The sequence below is a fragment of the Ambystoma mexicanum genome, chromosome 10, assembly GCF_040938575.1.
Source record: "Ambystoma mexicanum isolate Mex_15411 chromosome 10, UKY_AmexF1_1, whole genome shotgun sequence".
Classification (NCBI taxonomy): Eukaryota; Metazoa; Chordata; class Amphibia; order Caudata; family Ambystomatidae; genus Ambystoma; species Ambystoma mexicanum.
In genome coordinates this window covers 1406323140-1406342087 of record NC_090932.1, presented here as the reverse complement: position 1 = coordinate 1406342087, position 18948 = coordinate 1406323140, and the positions used below count along the sequence as shown (strand labels likewise).

Genomic DNA, 18948 nt, shown 5'->3' with positions numbered 1-18948 from the left:
TGGCCACAAGGAGGGTCGTTTGACAAGATTTTTTTTGGATATGGTGGCAACATGTATATACTTAAAGTATAAGGGAAAACACTTTCATAACAGGAGATAGATACTAGACCTATGGCGATTGTTCGAAGAAATACCCCCACCAAAGAACCTGCCCTCACTGCTACCCCATCCGCAAGGGCAGAGGGGGGTAGGGAGGACAGGGGGAAAGAGGGATCGGTAGAGGTAACCCGGTTGTACCCACTCTTAAATAAGCCCGCACCTGCTCAAGGTTATAGTGATCCCACATATGTGCCCACCAGTACCCCGGCCCCCGCAGCACGGCCAACAGCACCACCACCATATGATTGCCCCCGATCAAATGGACAGGTGAGTACCCACTTCAGTAAACATATGTAAGTTAACAGAAGACTTAGACGCCAGGCTCTTGATAGCCAGAGAAGAGTTGTCGAGGATACAAAGTATATGTGAACAAGGTGAGCCCGGTACGACAAGGTCAGAGCGACTGCCCCGGTCACACACCTTAGGTAAGTAAAATGAGGAAGGGTGGAAAAAAGGGGAGATACTATTCAGGATACAAGAGGAGCCCACCCAGATAGTAGAACTGGGAGCGAACAATACCGGAGGAAGTGCAGCGGGAGGAGAAGTGGAAGGTGATAGGAGAGAAGAGCTATGGTGTGACATAGAGGAAGACGAGCAGGAAGCCTAGAGATTGGGAATGGCTGCAGGAGGAAGCTTAGTGGAGTTCGGGGAGACACAGCTGGGGAGGGCAATGGAACAGGAGTGGACAGGGAGATTAAGGAACAGGATGGGAAGGATAGCTATAGTGGGAAAGAGAGGAACAAAGGTGAGTATTGGAAAAGGAAGTAAGGGACGATTACAACTCCCACTAATACATCGGGGGGCGGGAAGACCAAATTATATACCCTGGGCAAAGATGGATAAGGCAAACTTACTAAAATCACTGCCCCCCGCTATCAGGAGGAGCTAGCAAGTGGATATATGCCTTTGAGAAGCACACCGCAGGAGTGCCCCTGGCCATAGGAGATGTTAAAAGTTTACTTGTGTCAGCAGTAGGTGACCAATCAGACCGGGCGTGGGCAAAAGCAGGTTTCCCGGGAATAACATTGGATAGTGACAGACATGATGGTGCTGCCTTCAATACAGTGCGCGTGCGCGTTTGGGACACGTTAAGGGAAACATTCCCAGACACGCCAGATTTACAGTCAGTAATGCAATGCACTATGAACGATGGGGAAGAGGTTATGTATTACATTTTTCGAGTACAGGAGATGTGGAGAGCTGAAATGGGTACACCATATGACCAGTCGACATCGTTATTTTACTTCATAATAAAGAGGGGGCTCCCAAAAGAAGTCCAAAAAGCGCTTGACAAAATAGCAGGGATTGAAGCAAAAGGATGGCTAGAGATACAGAGCATAATAGTGCATCATTGCAAAAGAATCAAAGAGAGGGAGAAGGAGGTGGCACAAAAAAGGCTGGCAGATGAGGCCAAGCTAGTACAAACGAAACTGGTGGAGGCCGCTGCAGCTGTAGCAGCACTCCCACACGATAGAGACACAGAGGAGGAGGAGGGACTGGTTGCGATACAGGGGAGGATGGCTGCAAATTGGGCAGACAACGGGCAAAGACAGTGAAATGGACAGGAGGATTACGGAGGGCAGCAGTGGCAAGTGTGGCACCCCAGCAACAGAAGAGGTGGGTACAGAGGGCGACGAGGAGGTGGACAGGGATATGGAGGTAATGGCGGAAATGGGGGGGCCGGGACCCAGAGGGGGACAAGGAAACTGTTGGAATTGCGGGAGGTTGGGACATTTCTCACTCAAGTGTAGAAGCAGACCCAACGCAGTTTACCAAGAGGACCAATATTACGGGCACCCCCATCCGGGAAGCCCATACGGATTGCCCCGGGACGGGGGAAGAGAACAGCAAGACCAAAGGGGGCAAGAGCAATAAAGGGAACGACCACACAACATTCAACAACACCCACAAAGTAATGAGCACCTTCCCTACACACAAAACAACCCCTTCACCACAACATCAAACGGTGCGCCTGCCCCATATGGAGGGGTAGCGGTAGTTTCAGGTAATGTTTTCAGCCAGGGGGGTACAACTAGGCATCCAGCATAGGACAGCCCACAGAGAGCACTTGCGTGTCCAATCCTATCGACAGCCTTCAATGCAAGCGAGGAACCATTGATAGGGGCAGAGATAGGAAATAAACAATTAATCTTTATGGTAGATTCGGGAGCCGAGAAGTCATGTTTACGTGAAGGCCGGTTTCCGCTATCTAATCGTAAATTCGGAGACGCAGGGGTTCTCTGGGGCGGTGGTCGAAGTTCCTTACACAGAAGATTTGGATGTGACAGTGGGGGGAAAGACAGTGAGGGCAACCCTATTGTACTATGAGCAATCCCCTGTTAACCTACTGGGGAGGGATCTCCTAAGCAAGCTCAACATGACTATTTCGTTCACCAAAAGAGGAGGAATCGTATGCTCCACCCCATGAATGTGCCCAATGCGAGTAATGTTAGTGATATATTCACGAGCCACGTGCTCAGAGGTGCGCGGCATACCAGTGAACCCAGACATGTTCCTCCATGGGTTAAAAACATTGGCCCGGGTGGCCCCAGAGTTGAAAAAAATGGAGTGGAGGGTACCAGCAGAATTTGTTTTCCACCCAATAGCCCGCCCAGAGATAATGCCAGGGACAGTGATGTCACTAGACATACATGCAGTACAAATAGCAGCCAAAAGGACAGCTGTAATTGCAATGGACATACACGGCTGTGAGTGGCGTACAGTATTATGCATAAATGCCGACATTGCACTCCAAGATTTATCAGATGAGGAGCTTTTCACCGACTCAGAGAGTGATGGAGAAATCATTATGGAAATAGCCATTCCTTGCGAAATAATGATACAGCAGAGGCAGGTGCCAGTACAGCTAATGGCAGTAGTGGGGGCCCCACCATCATTTTTCACCGGTGACATGCAATCAGTGCCCTGGCAGTTGTGGACAACAGGTCCACATGACATAGGACTGCTACACGGAGTCACGCCAGTGAAGATCAACCTTAAGCCTGGAGCAATTCTGCCCCGGGTAAAACAATACCCCCTGTTCCGGGAAACAGAAGAGGGAATAAAAGAAACAATAAATGCCCTACTCACATAGGGGATAATAGTACCCTCAAGCTCCCCGTGTAACACATGTATTTACCCAATCAAAAAAGCAAAAGGAGGGGCCTGGAGGATGATCCAGGACCTACGCCCACTAAATGACGTCATTGAGAAAGAGTTCCCTTTGGTGCCAAACCCTGCATTTATTCCATGCAAAATCCCAAAAGAAGCATCCCACTTCACAGTGGTGGATTTGAAAAATACATTCTTTTCAATACCCCTCGCAGAAGAATGCAGATACCTGACGGCATTCACCCTAGGGGGGAGGAGGTATGAACACTGTAGATTGCCCCAGGGTTATTGCGAAAGTCCCAGCATATTCAACAGAATATTGCATGAAGATCTTGGGAACATGACAGCAGACAGCACAATAATACAGTATGTGGATGATTTGTTGATCTGCAGCAAAAACGAAGAAGAATGTAGGAAGGACTCATTGCCCTTTTGACATTATTAGCACAAAAAGGGTACAAGGTTGACAAAGAGAAGTTGCAATACTGTCAACGTGAGGTGTTGTACCTAGGGCAGTTGATTTCAAAAGATGGCAAGAAAATAATACCAGACAGAGTGGCAACTATCTCAGCTGTAGGGAGACCAAAAACAGTGAAAGACATGCAAAAATTCCTAGGGATGTGCAACTATTGCCGGGCATGGATTTTAGATTATGCAGCATACACACACCCCTTGCTTCAGGCACTCAAAGAAGCGCAGAAGGAAAATACAGAGATTCAGTGGGATGCAGAAATGTGTGATGCATTCAACTCACTCAAAGAACTCATATCGAGTGCGCCAGTACTCGCAAACCCAGATTACAAACGCAAGTTCTACCTATTCTCACACTGTAAAGGGACACTCATGACAGCAGTTCTAACACAGAAGACATCATTGGGACACAAGCCAGTGGCATATTACAGTGGAACACTAGACGCTGTAATGCAGGGACACTTCGCATGCAAACAGGCCCTCGCAGCCGCCGCGTTCGCCATTGAAAAAAGTGCCACCATAGTAATGGGGTGCTCACTGACACTGTATGTAGAACATTCATTGTTCGCCATACTAGAGCAATCAAAAAGCACATTAACCACACAGAGAGCCACTGCATATGAGGTAATACTGTCAAGCGCCAATATACAGGTAGTGAGGTGCAAGGTGGTCAACCCCGCAAGATTCATCTCAGAACCATGCACTGTGGAGGACGTGCAAGCACATGACTGTGCAACATATCAGGGTGAGGAAAATGGAACAACTGTAGTAAGTGAGAACGCACTGGCTGAAGGTGAGGTCTTTTTTATAGACGGGTCAGCTTCCATAAATTCAGAAACTGGAGAAAAGCATGTGGGGGTAGCGGTCGTGCGAATGGAAGAAGGTGAGTACAAGGTTCTAATACAACAGCGACTGCCCGCCCATTTTTCAGCACAGGCAGCAGAACTGGTAGCACTAATTGAAGCACTACGTGCGGCAAAGGGGTGCGCAGTGACAATTTACACAGATTCAGCATACATGGCTACAACAATACACAGAGGGCTCGCCAGGTGGGGAAGGAGGGGATTCAACAGGGCAGATGGTTAGCCCGTACAACATTCAGAACTGCTAAAAGAACTCATAGAAGCGTTGAAAGAATCCACCATGGTAGCAATAGTAAAATGCCAGGCCCACACCAATAATACAGACTTTGTCTCTTTGGGAAACGCGGCTGCGGACGCAGCCGCTAAAGAAGTGTCATATCTAACAAAAGAAAGAACAGGTGAGTACTTAGTGCGGAAAGAATCAGAGGACGATTTCCCAGACAGGTACAATGCCATGCCAGTGTCCCAAATATTGGAGCTACAGGAAGGGGCAACGGAGGACGAAAAGGAATTGTGGACAAAAAGGGGGTGCAGCCAGTCAGCCACTCATTTATTATGGCGGCAAAACAACACAGGTAAGGTAGTTATGCCGACTAAGTTATTAGAAATAGCATTCCAGGAGCTACACTTCCCAGCGCACAATGCAAGACAACACATTGCTGCCAAGATACAAGAACACTGGTTCATTCCAGGGTTACAGGAACAACTCTCCAAGTTAACAATGGAATGTTCAACGTGCCAGATATACAATTCCGGCATGACTCTAAGGACACTGAGGGGAACGATACCCAAACCGGTAGGTCCGTTCAGAGAGCTGCATATAGATTATGCAGACATGGGTGAAAGGCACAAACAGAGCGAGGTATATGATAGTGGTAGTTTGCCCCTTTTCACGATGGGTAGAGGCCCAGATGCCAAGTGCGCTGCAAAGTTTCTAGTGCGGGAAGTATTCCCCCGCTGGGGAATTTGTGACGTGATTCGCTCTGACAATGGCACACATTTTGTGAACGATCTCTTCAAAGAAGTAACATCAATGCTAGGAATCAAACACAAATTATGCTCGATTTATCACCCGCAAAGTAACGTTGTGGTAGAAAAAATAAACTGACTACTTAGAGGGAAGACTCTCAAAATTGTGTTTCACCCTTAAGAACAACTGGGTGCATTGTCTCCCCATGGCCTTGTTTGAGCTGAGAAATCAGCCCAGCAAAGACCACCATTTGTCACCACATGAGATTGTGACAGGAAGACGAATGCACACAGCACACTCACCTCTCCGCAGACATTCGGATGCACACAGAAGCGCCACTGTACTAGGAGAGGAATTCAATTAATACCTGACAAAACTCACTAAGGCAGCCCGCATGATAGCAAAACAACTCGCACTGCCATTCACAAGTGAGGGGGAGAGTGAAACACCTGCTCCAGAACAGAAAAAAAAAACATGTCAGCTAGAACCAGGTGAGATGGTCTATGTCAGGAGTTTAGTTCGTAGATGGAATGCTCCAAGATTTCATGGCCCATACGAAGTAGTGTTTTGCACGCCCACAGCTGTGAAAGTGAAGGGCTTGAGATATTGGATACATTTGACAGATGTCCGAAAAGCCTACGACAGAGTGGGACCAGCAGAAAGTGCAGAGAGCCCTTATAGGGAAAATATGCAAGAATAGAGCAGTAAATGTGAAAAAAAAAATTGTTTTACTCACATGAACATGCATGGTTTACAGAATGACAAATGTATTATAACGTTATTTACAGCAAGAAGTAAGACAGTATTGAATAAAATTACCTGTTTCTCTCTGCCTTTCTCTCTTTTTCTTTGACATTCTCTTCCTCTCTCCTTCAATTACTCCTTTCCACCCATCTCCATTCTCAGTACATTAATTTTCACACTATAACTTGTACATCATCTCTCTTGCTCTCTCTCTCTCGCCCTTCCAAAGTTAGAAATGCAAATATGAATGGAACTATATGCTTAATATGCCTTTTATGTTTTAACATAGGAGAAACCATGGCAACGAACAGGCAGCCTGCAACAACTAGAAATAGGGACGTTAGGAGTAGAAATGTTACTTTTGATCTACGTACATATTCATATGAATGCGGTTTGACTGTCTGTGCAATTATATTTTTCACACTCATGTTTGGCCTGGTACTCTATTGGATAATAGCATTTATCTGCATTGAGATAAATGAGGGGGGAGGTAATGGAACCAACATGGAAAATGCAAGCAAATCATTTAAGGAGGGTAATTATTTAATATGGGATGGTTTCCAGCTGGTATGGGGGTACGGCCCCCACCCAGACCAGGCAAAACGTCAGAACGATACTAACAACAAGTCAACCACCCCTCCAGAGCCCCAACACAATGCAATAAATGTTAGTGTACATGAGCTAAATGACCGGCATCCCTCAGTTATATCATGGCTATATGACACCACTGCTACCCTGCCCACAACCGATCCTCCTAGAGAAAATGACTACACCACAGAGAGAATGAAAGAAAATGTTGAAATGGCTGACAAGTCTATGACTCTGTACGAGGAGTGGGAGAAGGGGGGGGCTGGGGAAAGGGAGTCCCTACTATATGCAGCCAAGAACGCGAAAACATATCTTAAAAGCAGCAGAAGAAGGAGGGAGGTGGGTAGGAGGAAATATGATGAATACTCCGGCTTAGGGCTGGATACAATAGAAGATCCCAGACACCCACACCAATCAAATAAATGGTATGCAGATATGAGCTCCACAGCTAAACAAACAACCAATGAGAGTTGTTACGTGTGCTCGCTGATTCCCCATGCCTCAAGCACACCTTAGGTTTTAATACCACAAGAGCTGCCTCTCGCAGATGCCCAATGTCTCCTTCATCTCACTCTGTGTAGAATTAAGAACACCTTTCAGGCACACACAGTATCTTTTGAAATGATGCAAAATGACAAAACATGCTACTCAAGAGACAAAGGAGTAGTGTGCCTGAAGGAATCCTTTTTTGTTATAAAAGGAACACTGTTCACTGAAAACAAGTGGAGGGACGATGTGGTGACGTGCAAAGCTGAAGCACTGCAAGGGTTGCCAACCGAAAAATTACAATGGATCGAGAAAACGTGCACCACAACCTGGGCAGAACACATAGCCAAATTGACCTGGGTGAGCGCCATACAGAAGCCATTCAAACTGCAGAAAGAAATTTCGAATGAACTTTGCTTCTTGGGAGAAGGGAAAATCGACATGGGAAGAAACATGAACTGCAGTAAAAGACTGATGATCCCAGTTATGAAGAAAGGAACAGCAGCATTTATGGACACTTACTGGGTCTGTGGCAAACGGGCATACATGCACCTCCCACCATCATGGAGGGGCACGTGTTCCCTGGCGACACTGCACTCAGCTCTAATGGTAATACCAGAAAGCCACATCGGAGAAGGGGGCAGGACGGTGACCCAAGCAGCAGCCAACGCCCCACCCACTGAAGAGCCACCACTGTACGCCCTGTCAGAAGGGAACGCCGAAGGAATCGTATCCAGAAAATGGAGGTCGTCAAACTACATAGCAAGGGCCTCCTCAGAACTCTTGGCACAGATCCCAGACAGGTACAGGTTATACAGCTCAGCCGAAACCTTCTTCGCCTCCCTCATCCCAAGCATTCAGGCACGGACAAACGCAAAGTGGCTGCAGATAACACGGTGGGAGCTGATCCAATTGGCTAACGACACTGAAGAAGGGTTCAACGTGATCAAGGTGGAGCTAAGGGCTCTGAGACTAATGACAATGCAAAACAGGTAATGTCCTAGACCTGTTGATGGCGATGGATAGAGGTGTTTGCCAAAAAATCGCAAAGTGCCTTTTGCACTTATGTACCTTCTGAAGATGCTGATAATGGGACTCTATCGCACGTCATCGCCGCAGTGCACAACCTAGGGGAACGCATGAAGAAAGAAGGTGGTGCAGATTCAAGCACATGGTCCGACAACATTTTTTCATGGGTGCCATCCTGGATGGGGCTCGCAGTGAAACTACTGATGCCCCTCATCGTGTTTTTGCTTGTGATTTTTTTGTGTGTGCCAGCTGGGTCTTCGATGCTGTGCAAACGCAGTCCCAAATGGAGCAATGATGATGGTGACAATGGGCAACGCCAGAGGAGGGGCACGAATGCAACAGGAAGCACACGTACAAACTGGTGAGGATTCAGAACTCAAGTTTAGAATGGTACCTATATATTATGACGGGGATATAGTGGATAGGTCATATCATACCACAATAAAAGAGCCCTTGGAACTAGAATGGTACACAGAGGTATGGGTGGACCTGGAGGGAGATAGGGGATGTATATATATGACCTGCACACCAGATGAGTATGCCAGAAGGGGGGAAAGCCTCCGGGGGGTTTGCAGAGCTTGGATGCCAATAAAAGGAACACCGGCCTGGGAGGGGGCAGTGTTAGCTGAGAGGGAGCGCGAGCGGTTGGGGGAGCTAAGGTATTCGTTACTTAAGTAACGAAAGGGGGGAAATGTAGGGGAGGATAGGTCAATAGGACCCCCCTCCCACTACATCTCCCACCCTGGTGAAGACTCATGACTCGTCGGCAGCCCACCCGCCCCCGGGCCCAGGCGGCGGGGCGCCTGCAGACCGACACGTGAGGCTGCACCACCACATTATGTGGCAGAGCACAGACGCCATCTTGTACTAAGCCAACTCCATTTTGTTAAAAACGTTTAGATCTAACCCAGGCAGAGCCAACTTGCACACTGAAAGCTGCAGCTTGACCCCCACTTGACCGCGCTCACAGAGGCCCACACTTCCCCCACCCCCCGCCGCATGGCAGATCCGCTTAGGTCTCGTTCTCACGAGCCACCAGACACAAACAAACAACAAAATAAAACACTGTAGCTATTAACCTTCCGCAGTACATCATTGCCCCAGCCATGAACGGGAACATTAGGAAGTAACTGAAACCAGCCCAAAACCTGCATGCCCTGACCCTGTACCAAGCCCCTAGCGTTAGACTGTGTGGTGCCCCACGCCCCTGCCTACCCCGTGAACTCTTGTAATGTGTAGAAACAATTATGTAATATATGTCGTGTTGACTAACGTTCGCTGCTAATGTGAAGAAGAATGGGTAAAGAGTAATATGCAACAGATATTGTTTATAATGTGAAGATGTACGAAGACTGGCTAACTGATGACAATATACAATAACATGCATTGCCCTCTTTACACATACACCTGCCTAACACTACCACATGTTCGTATGTCAACTATAGATGTGAAATGTTGTGCTAAAAGGTATGGCCCCCAGCTAGTATCCCTTCTAATGCAAATGCTTAGAGACCCCACGTGTTGTTATTCGCCCCTTACCCAAGGGACAGTACACTGCTTTATGCAGGATGCTGCACACAGAGCTGCAAGGCCATCTCCCCCTCCTCCCACCCAGGCCCTCCAGAGATAGCTGGTGTTCGAACAGCACAGCCTCACCTCCCCTCCCGACTCTGCTGGACCCATTTCAAGCATCCACCTCCCCCATGTCAGAGGCCGCCACAGCCTGACTAAATGACTTATGAGCTACCTGGTCCTAAATCCCACCGTCTCTCAGGCACCAGTCACATGCCCCCCACGGGCCAGCGGTATCTCCGCCGACCCCAAGTTAATGGCCCTCAAAAGGGGGGCGCCCACCCTTGTACCAACAGATCATAATACCATCCCTCACCGAATCTAACAAGACAAGGTGATCGAGTAAACCCTCCCCTGCTCCTGGCTATGCACATGGGACCAGCTTGTTTGAACCTAAGGTATCTTCACAACTGATGTATTGGGACACTTCCGATTGCATATCAATGTTCCTGTCTGCGTATTGATCTAAGGTCAGTGCTTACAAGAGTTATAAGCCAACGGAAGCATGAAGTGTGACGAATGGGTGTGAATGTGTGGCCACAAGGGCAAATGTCAGTTTAGTTACCAATCATCACTACAAGGCATGTCCGGCCCGGCACTCCACCCCGATGAGCTCAGCTGACCTTCCAACCCCACGTGGCGCTGCACCAACATCCACCAATCCTGAAGGAGCAACTATCTACAATGTTTACCCCCTAGACATCACCACCCAATCCCCACGATTATGTGCCCCCTATAGCTTGTGTCACCCATGACGTTGCTCTGTAAATAAGTAGGCCTGTCTTTGCTATTGTCAGACAGAGCGCTCTCGGAGTTTGCAGAGTCCTTTGCATGCCCTATATTGATTTACATAAAAACCATTTTGATCTCACCCGCACTTGGTCTTGGTCTCATTCCCTCCTGGGGTGTGTCCTTCATTGTCTCTCAATAAGGGGGGTGTGTTTCTGGGGATGCTTACATTCACCATCCATGCCTGAATGAGGGTGTACATTTTGTTTACTAAAGCTGTATCTGTAGTGAAATTGCCCAAAAGGGGTGTGTGGATTTGGGTGTCGTCTGCATAATTTGTGTAGGTGACACCCAGTCTTCCCAAATTGTCGAATAGAGGTTTAGTAAAGATATTATACATCGTTGGCGAGACAAAAGAGCCCTGTGGGACTCCACATGTTGTCTGGATAGGGTCTGCAAAGTCTAAGGTGGAGAAGACTCGCATGCTTCTGTTGTCGAGAAAGGATTGGATCCAGGCTATGGCTTCACTTGAGAAGTGGGCGGTTGATGCTAGGTGTTTGCAGAGTACTGCGTGGTTCAATAGGTCAAAATCCGCCGACAGATCAAGGAGTAGTAGCATAGCTGTGTTTCCTTTATCGTTGAGCTTGTCATTTTGGGCTTTGAGATCTATAAGGGCGGTCTCAGTGCCGTGTTGCGGTCTGTAGCCCGATTGACGAGTGCCGAGGAGTTGGTTGGTCTCCAGGTATTATTGGATTTGGAGATAGGCCACTCTGTCAATTATCTTCAGGAGGAAAGGGACAGTAGTGATGGGCCTATACTTGGTGGGGATGGAGGGGTCTAAGGTTTGTTTATTAAGCATGGGGAGAACCCAGGACTCTTTTAAGCTACTTGGGATGGTGCTAGATGAGAAGGAGGCATTGATGAGTTTAGTGACGAAGGGGGCAAGGTCTCTAGCGCCATCCTTGATTATCTGGGCCGGGCAGTAATCTCCTTTGCAATTGGATGGCTTTAGTGAGGCAATGATTTTTTCAGTTTCATGAGTGGAAACTTTAGAGAATTTGAAGGGTGTTAGGCTAGGTTTAAGCATGGGTGTGGGCGTGCTGGGAATTTCACTAAGAGGGAGCAAGACTTTTTTTATAGCAATTTTTGATTGTAGTGTTTTTACTTTATTTGCAAGGGCATTTTGGATATTGGTACACCATTGCTCGTCTTTGGGTACGTTATCAGGTGGTGATATGGGGGATTCGAGTTCTCGCAAGATTGCGAATAGTTCCTTTGTATTGGAGCATGCTTTGGAAATTCGGTCGTTATAGACTTCTTTTTTAGCTTGGATGATTGCTTTCTTATAATTAGTAGCGCAGTTTGAGTTTAAGTTTATTTTCAGCTGCAGGGGAGTGTTGCCATACAGTTTCAAGCTTCCTTTTTTCCAGTCTCAGTTCTTTTAGATAGGGGGTGAACCAAGTATTAAGGTGGGATTGTTGTTTACTTTTACAGTTTTTCAGTGGGGCGATGGTGTCCATGGCTATGGCCATCGTGTCGTTGTATATTTTAACCATGGTGTCTGGGTCAGAATCAAATGGCAAGGCATTAATGGTTGGGAGGAGCAGGGATAGGATATTGTCTGGTGTGATGTTTTTTCTGGATCTAGTAGGAACAGACGGTGCCATTGTTTTTTCAATTCTGGACATCTTGTTAAGTGTTAAGTAGAAATAGATGAGGAAGTGGTCAGTCCAAGTGTGGGCTGTAATTTTAGTGATAGTAGTAGGGCAGTTAGAAGTGGCTACCCAGTCTAGTATTCTCCCTTTGTTGTGGGTGGGGGTGAGGACTTTTTGGGTGAGGCCATGCCCTTCAAGCATGGTAGCGATGGCTTGCGCTTGTTTGTCATTTGGGTCGTTAAGACCTCGGTTAAGGTCGCCAAGGATCATTGTCTGGGATTACTTTTTTGTGTTGCCCGCTAAGAGGCTGGATAATTCCTCTTTGAAAAGGCCTAAGGGCCCTGGTGGCCTGTAAATGAGATAAATAGTTAGGGTTTGGCATGGGGATATCGGTAATTTAGCGGGCAGGAGTACACAGGATTTTAAGTTGGGCAGTATTGTTAACCTTACATTCAGGTTGGATTTGGCAATGATGGCTAAGCCACCACCTCTGGCATTAGGGTGGTCTAGTCTTAGTAGTTGGTACTCTTTGGGTATTGCTAGGGAGAGGGCTGGACCTGCTGCGTCATGTAGCCAGGTTTCTGTGACTGCTAGGAGGTCAAGGTTATCTAAGGTAAGGAGTTCGGCTATTTCAGTGGCGTGGGCCACGACTGATCTAGCATTGATCAGTGCTCCTGTTATGGAGGTAGTTTTAGGTAGACAGTTGGTGTTAGAAGTAACCGGGATGGGTTCTTTCATTGAGGTGCTAGCAGGTAATTGTGGTTTAGGTTGCGTTGAGCTCCTAGTCTGGTTTTTGGGTATGGTACGGCGGTTCAAATAGGCGTTGCTAGGTAACTGCGGTTCGTAGAGGGTGGAGATTCTAGCGCGAAGCCTAGAGTTTCTGTGGAGAGTAGGGCAGGGTGCATGTTTAAATTGGTCCATAGTTGCCAGTATAAACTGTAATAACAGCAGTGGGGCGTATGTTAATAGGGTTGTGCTAAAATGCATTCTGCTAGAGTTGAGGATATAGTACTATATAATGTGTCGTATAGATAAGTGGGTTGAGAGCACAGGATCCTAAGGCTGGCACAGTAGGCGGTCACTCGATTAGGGCACAGTGGACTAGGATAAGGGTAAAACAACGATTCAGAGGTTCTAATTTCGCTACTGGGCTAGTCAATAGTCTAGGCAATAGGTTAGGCAAATAGTCAGAGTCAAGTGCTGTAGTCACAGATCGTAGTGGGCAATACAATGTGCTAACACGCATATGTTCACAGTGGTAAGTAAGCCTGGTAAGGAGCATGGTAAAATGTGGCCTACGAACAGCAAGAGGCACAGTCAAGAGGGCAAATGTGGCCTATAAGCGACCATAGGTACACTCAAAATGGCAGATGTGGCCTAGGACAGAGCAACATAGGCATATCATACAGTTCAGCTGTGTGAGTGCAGAAAAACAGTTCTAGCAGGGGGTCTAGATGCGGTTTTGCCAAATGTACTACAGGATACAGCAGTTTCAGCACAGTAGGCAAGTCATACAGTTTGGCTAGCAGAATACTGGGAGGCAGTTCTAGCAGAAGGGCTAAATGCGGTTTGCCAAATGTTCAACAAAATGCAGTTTCATCACGTGTATACAAGGTAGGCATAATATGCAATTAGGTTACAGTGAATATTATGAGAAACCTTACTGGGATAGGCTAGGTGGGAGGCAGTGCTAGGCTAGATGCAGATTACAATAGAGGCATTGCACTTTGCTCGAGCTACAATCATGGTGGGCAATATTGTGGCTCGCAGGCAGTAAGTTACACCTTTGCAGTTCTTTCTAATGAACAGATATGAGGACAAGCATAAGGTGCAGAGCAAACCTAAACTCTACTGGAGCATAGATACTACTAATATACTAATAGATAGCACAGGTAGATACTGGAGCATAGGTAAAACAAGGCAGTGTAGTGCAAGTAATCAATAATAGAATTACTAGACTTACGGTGACATGTTTGTATCAAAGAGTCAGTGGCAGTTAGTCTTGGCGAGGGCTCAGTACACGTTGCTGATGGTCACAGGGGTAGTGGACCAGAAAAAGGACAGAGGTTCTGGCCGAACGGCGAGGAAGGCTGAGGACAGGTTAGGACAGTTATTGGCCTTGTTTCCCTTGGCCTTGGAAGAAGCTAAGTGAACTACATTATGACGACAAGTATGACCCCGACTAAGGGATGTCCACAGTGAGTGATTGGTCTGAGCTTGACTGAGGGAGGCTAACGATTGAGGATCGGAGCCCGGCAGAGGGGGATCCAAGGGTGAAGGGTAATCAACCGGTGTGAAGATTAGCAGAAGGAACTTTTGTTTTGTTGTTTTGCAGAAGGAACGTTTGTTTTTTATTTTTGACGTATCAGGCCCTCTGAAGTAAGAGACTTTGCATGAGAAGAGACTGGGGCACAGAAGGCTCTGATATAGAGAAAAGGAACTGTAGGTTAGTGCCAGAGAAGCCCAGAGGTGTGCTGTGCTCCAGAGTTCCACTGTGCCCCATGCTAAAAACGTGGAAAAGGGAGACCCCGGCCATAACCTCCTGACCTACTATTTTGTGAACACTTTTTTCTTTTCCTGTGAAACATTATCCCACACTATTTTGGAGCATAGCGGTAAGGATTGGCAATAGGTTTTTTAGTATAGGCCCTTTTTATTTGAACAGTCTCCACTTGGACAGTATTATGATTATTTGATGGTCGTAGCGGGCTCCCATCTTAGATTTAGGTTTAGATTAGGTGTTTATCTCACCCATTTTACAGTTTAATAAACACCTTAGAACTGTGGCCACTTGTGTCTGTCTTACTTTGATACCATTCCTTCCTTACTGTATACAATGGTTTATTGCATATCCAAAAGTAACAAAAGTAATCGGAGTGCTAATGTTATCGGTATGCATCTTCGTCATGCATTATTTCTGAAATAATGATTGATATATATTAGTTTAGAGCCTTTTTGTTTGCAAAGAGTAGGAACCTATTGACATTTCTGGCATGTATATATAATTCTTGTTTCTGTTTTCTAGATAAAGCAAATGGTGCACCTTGTCCTGCCTCAAGTCTGATTTGATTGCTGTGTATTAAGAAAACGATGGAAAATTCTCAACCAAAAACCAATATGGATGCTGAGGCACAATCTCAGGGACAGGACACACCCACAGCCTTTAAAGACAAAGATCCAGCCAAAGAATTATTGCTTCCCTCTCAGGACAAATCCCAAATTGTGTCAACTACTGTTGCACCCAATAACACAACAGACGTGTTCTCTAAGGTTGCCAACAGTGGAGCACAGCAACCAGGAAATAATTTTGAAAAACAAGAAAATGTTAATGCACAGTCAACCTCAAAAGTGAAATCTCAGGTGCCAAAGAATCAAGTGTTCCCTCAAGGGCAACGTCCTGTGTCATCAAATAACACTCTTAGGCAAATTAAATTCACTTCCAGTGATCATTCTCTTGAAAAAAGAAAAGGAATTGCAAGACGAGCCCTGTCAACATTCATATTGGGATCATCAGAAGATAATTCTTCAGATGATGAATTTTCTGCAGTATCTTCGATAAATGCATCCAGAAAAGGTAGCTTTTCAAGTTTAAGTTCAACATATCTTCTTTCTTCACTCTCTGCTACAACGATGAGGTAAGAGACACACGTTCACTTTTCAAAACTTTATTTTTATGTAAATGAAGCATAATTAGAACATTATGGTCAGTATGTTAAGTGAAAAGGTTATGAGAAGAAAGTTCTCCTCCAAATTAAATAGTATGCACAATTTACACTTATTTCTTAAATTGTTCGATTTATGGGGGTTTCTTTTTCATAGGACTGCTAAGTGAAAGTCAAAAGCCTCGACATGCCAGATATTAAATTGTTTTCTCACATCATGCCATACCAGAGCTGTTTCATGACTTCACATACCTCTCACTTTCACAAGGACAGATAGGTTTTGTAAGAAGGTTCATTTTCAGAAAGAGGATGGTGGAGTAACAACAAAAAAGTGCCCATCTTCGGTAGGGGGAATTGGCGATTTGAACCAAAGGAAAAAACAAAATAAAGTCTTTCTGTCGGTAGACTTTGCCATAGTTTCCCTATTCTCAATTATGTATGTGAAGGCTTATAAGGCCCCTGAGGTTCAGGGTCTAAGAGGATCTTCCTGCGATCCAAGTTTTCCCACTCTGGGTCAAATTCTGTCTGGATAGTTTGGAAGATATACTGACAGATTTCTTTGCCCTGTACATGACAGTCTTCTGCAATGTAATAGGCAAGCTATCCCACCCCAATTCACTCTGCTTCTCAAGTGTTGATATTCCTAACCCACATGGTTTGTTTTGGGTAGCATTTAAATGCCCACTACCAAAGTCTTATCTCTCAATTTTAACTAACATTTTAGCACGCAGTGGCTGGACTGTAGCTCCCAGCTATCTTTCTCCTTCTTTGCATCTTCCCTCTCTGATCTCAGTATATACGTCATTGGCTCGCTACCAGTTACTGAGCTCAGGACTAAAGTTGTATCCAAATATTATGAATTCAAGCTTCCCTCCAGCTGTGGCTCTTCTGCTTTGATGCTTCTTTTTTCTGTTACTGGCCCTAACTTTGGCCCTTTTGACCACACCACACTGCCCCACCCTCCTCACTAAGCTGCAGTAGTTTTGTCTCTGACTTTAGTCCTTTGCACTCTCTACATGATTCTCAGGAACACTATGCTATCTCATAGCACCTTGTAAGGAAGGCATGGTATCGAACATTAGACACATACACAATGGATACAAATTTCAAAAAACATTATTTATGAATTTCCTCAGGATGGTAGAATTCCTAACTGGCCCTAACTCTAAATTGGGAGTACTCTCAACCATTAAACAATAGAAAATACATCCAGTATAGTCAAAATTAACAGGTCTATACTAAGAAAACCTAACCATGCCCTCCTTCTCAAGATAGAAAAATGTGTTAAGGGAATACAAAATTGAAGATAGTGTGTCAAAAAGAAATGTCAGAATGGCTTCAGCACCAACTCCCTTCCCCAGGTTCAACCCCAAGCTGTCTAGAGAGTTTCTTAATAAACAAAGGATAGGTGGATGGCACAGTTCTATGAGTCTTGCACACTTTGGCTTACTGGTATAGTTCAACAGTTCAATCTATTGCTTTCAATTTCTGTTAGTTCAATCACTTCCTTAGGCTTCACGCACTGTGCCATCAATATTTAGTTCATATGCTCACAGTTCTGCACAGACTTCCCTCTGCCGTGCTCGAGCCTGTCTGGTTTCACTTTATCACACAATTTCTTACAGTTCTGCACAGGCCTCCCTCTGCCGGGCTCAAGCCTGTCTTGTTGTTCAGGTGGGGTTCCCTTCCCCACGTTTTTATTTAAGATCTTTCACTGTCGAAGACTTTAGAAACTGCAAGGAATTTTACATAGACCTCTGCATGATCACTTCGACCTCTCTTTCCATATTCCCTCAATTCACAATTCACCTATAATTCCCGTTCTAGGAGTGCATAGGAGTGTTGTTTGTGTTGGTAGCTCTACCAGTTAATACTGAACTGAACTGTTCGTACTGCGGTGGATTGTGTGGCTGCCCACCGTCGTTTTACCAAAGGAGGAGCATAATTCAGTACAAAAACCCTGCCTCAGTCGCGGAGCGACGCAGATTGCGTAGGAGTGTTGTTTGTGTTGCTTGGGGTGCGCGGGTGCTATCGCCGGTTTTATGGCTGGCCGCGTTCCAACAAAGTAGGTTGACCCCTCTCGTAATGCTTGACATAAAGGCAGCTCTCCGGACGAATCTAGGAACCTTACGAACCAGATGTCCACGTCCGGATACTTCACTGACCTTACCAGCGAAATGGTCGGATGTCATCCGCTAACTAGACGCCAACAACGCTTTCTGTCTGCAAGATCCGAAGAAGTGATGAGCAGCCGACTTCCTTCTATCGTAAGCCTGAAAGCCTCTGCTATTCGTAGAAAGCGTGGTAGCTCTCTTAATTCTGCCTCGGCAGTGAACGACGTATTTCTAGACTGCATTTCTAGCATTTCTAGCAGCCTGGTGTTCACAATTTGTGAGAGCACACAAGTGCCTTGCGGTATAAGTGATGTCCGTGTGGCTGTATGCATAGAAAACCACATTGAAAATGATTTGTCTGCATCGAAAAGTGATAGCTTGAAAGATAGTGTAAGCATAGTCCCTGCGCAAGATAACATGGGAAAGCAGAGAGTTCTGTCACTTCAAACGTTAGCGAGGAACTCTGCAGGGTCGCTACACAAGCTATTCGGAGTGAAAGAGAGAGAGTTAAATCAGAGGAGCCACACACCATACGAATATACCTGTGACAGCCCCCTCGCTCTTGGAGATAAAAATACATTAACAAACATAAGAGTGGGAGAGTCTGTTCTCAGTGTAATACAAGAGAACAGTGCAAATCTTACCAATCACAGAAATAATAAGAACAGGCAATTTACTGTGTCAGGACGAGCAGTAGATTGCATACCTAATTCAAGCTTGACTACATCTACATGCGAAAGTCTGCATTGCAGTGATGGAGACTCGCTTACACGTAATTCGATTGCTGTTTCTGACAAAATTCTGGGTGATTTAATTGCACTAAACTCCAAAATTGGAAAACAACACACAACAGAG

At 45.9% G+C, this 18948-nt stretch overlaps 1 protein-coding gene across 1 annotated transcript in view; it reads left to right on the top strand.

Moving 5' to 3' along the window:
• Positions 1–18948, top strand: part of ACACB (acetyl-CoA carboxylase beta) — a 3851763-nt gene that overhangs the window by 272101 nt on the left and 3560714 nt on the right. Inside the window, exon 2 of the mRNA XM_069619430.1 lies at positions 15343–15952. Within this exon, the coding sequence (XP_069475531.1) occupies positions 15408–15952 (545 nt within the window). The 5' untranslated portion in view covers positions 15343–15407. The remainder of the gene's footprint in view (positions 1–15342; positions 15953–18948) is intronic.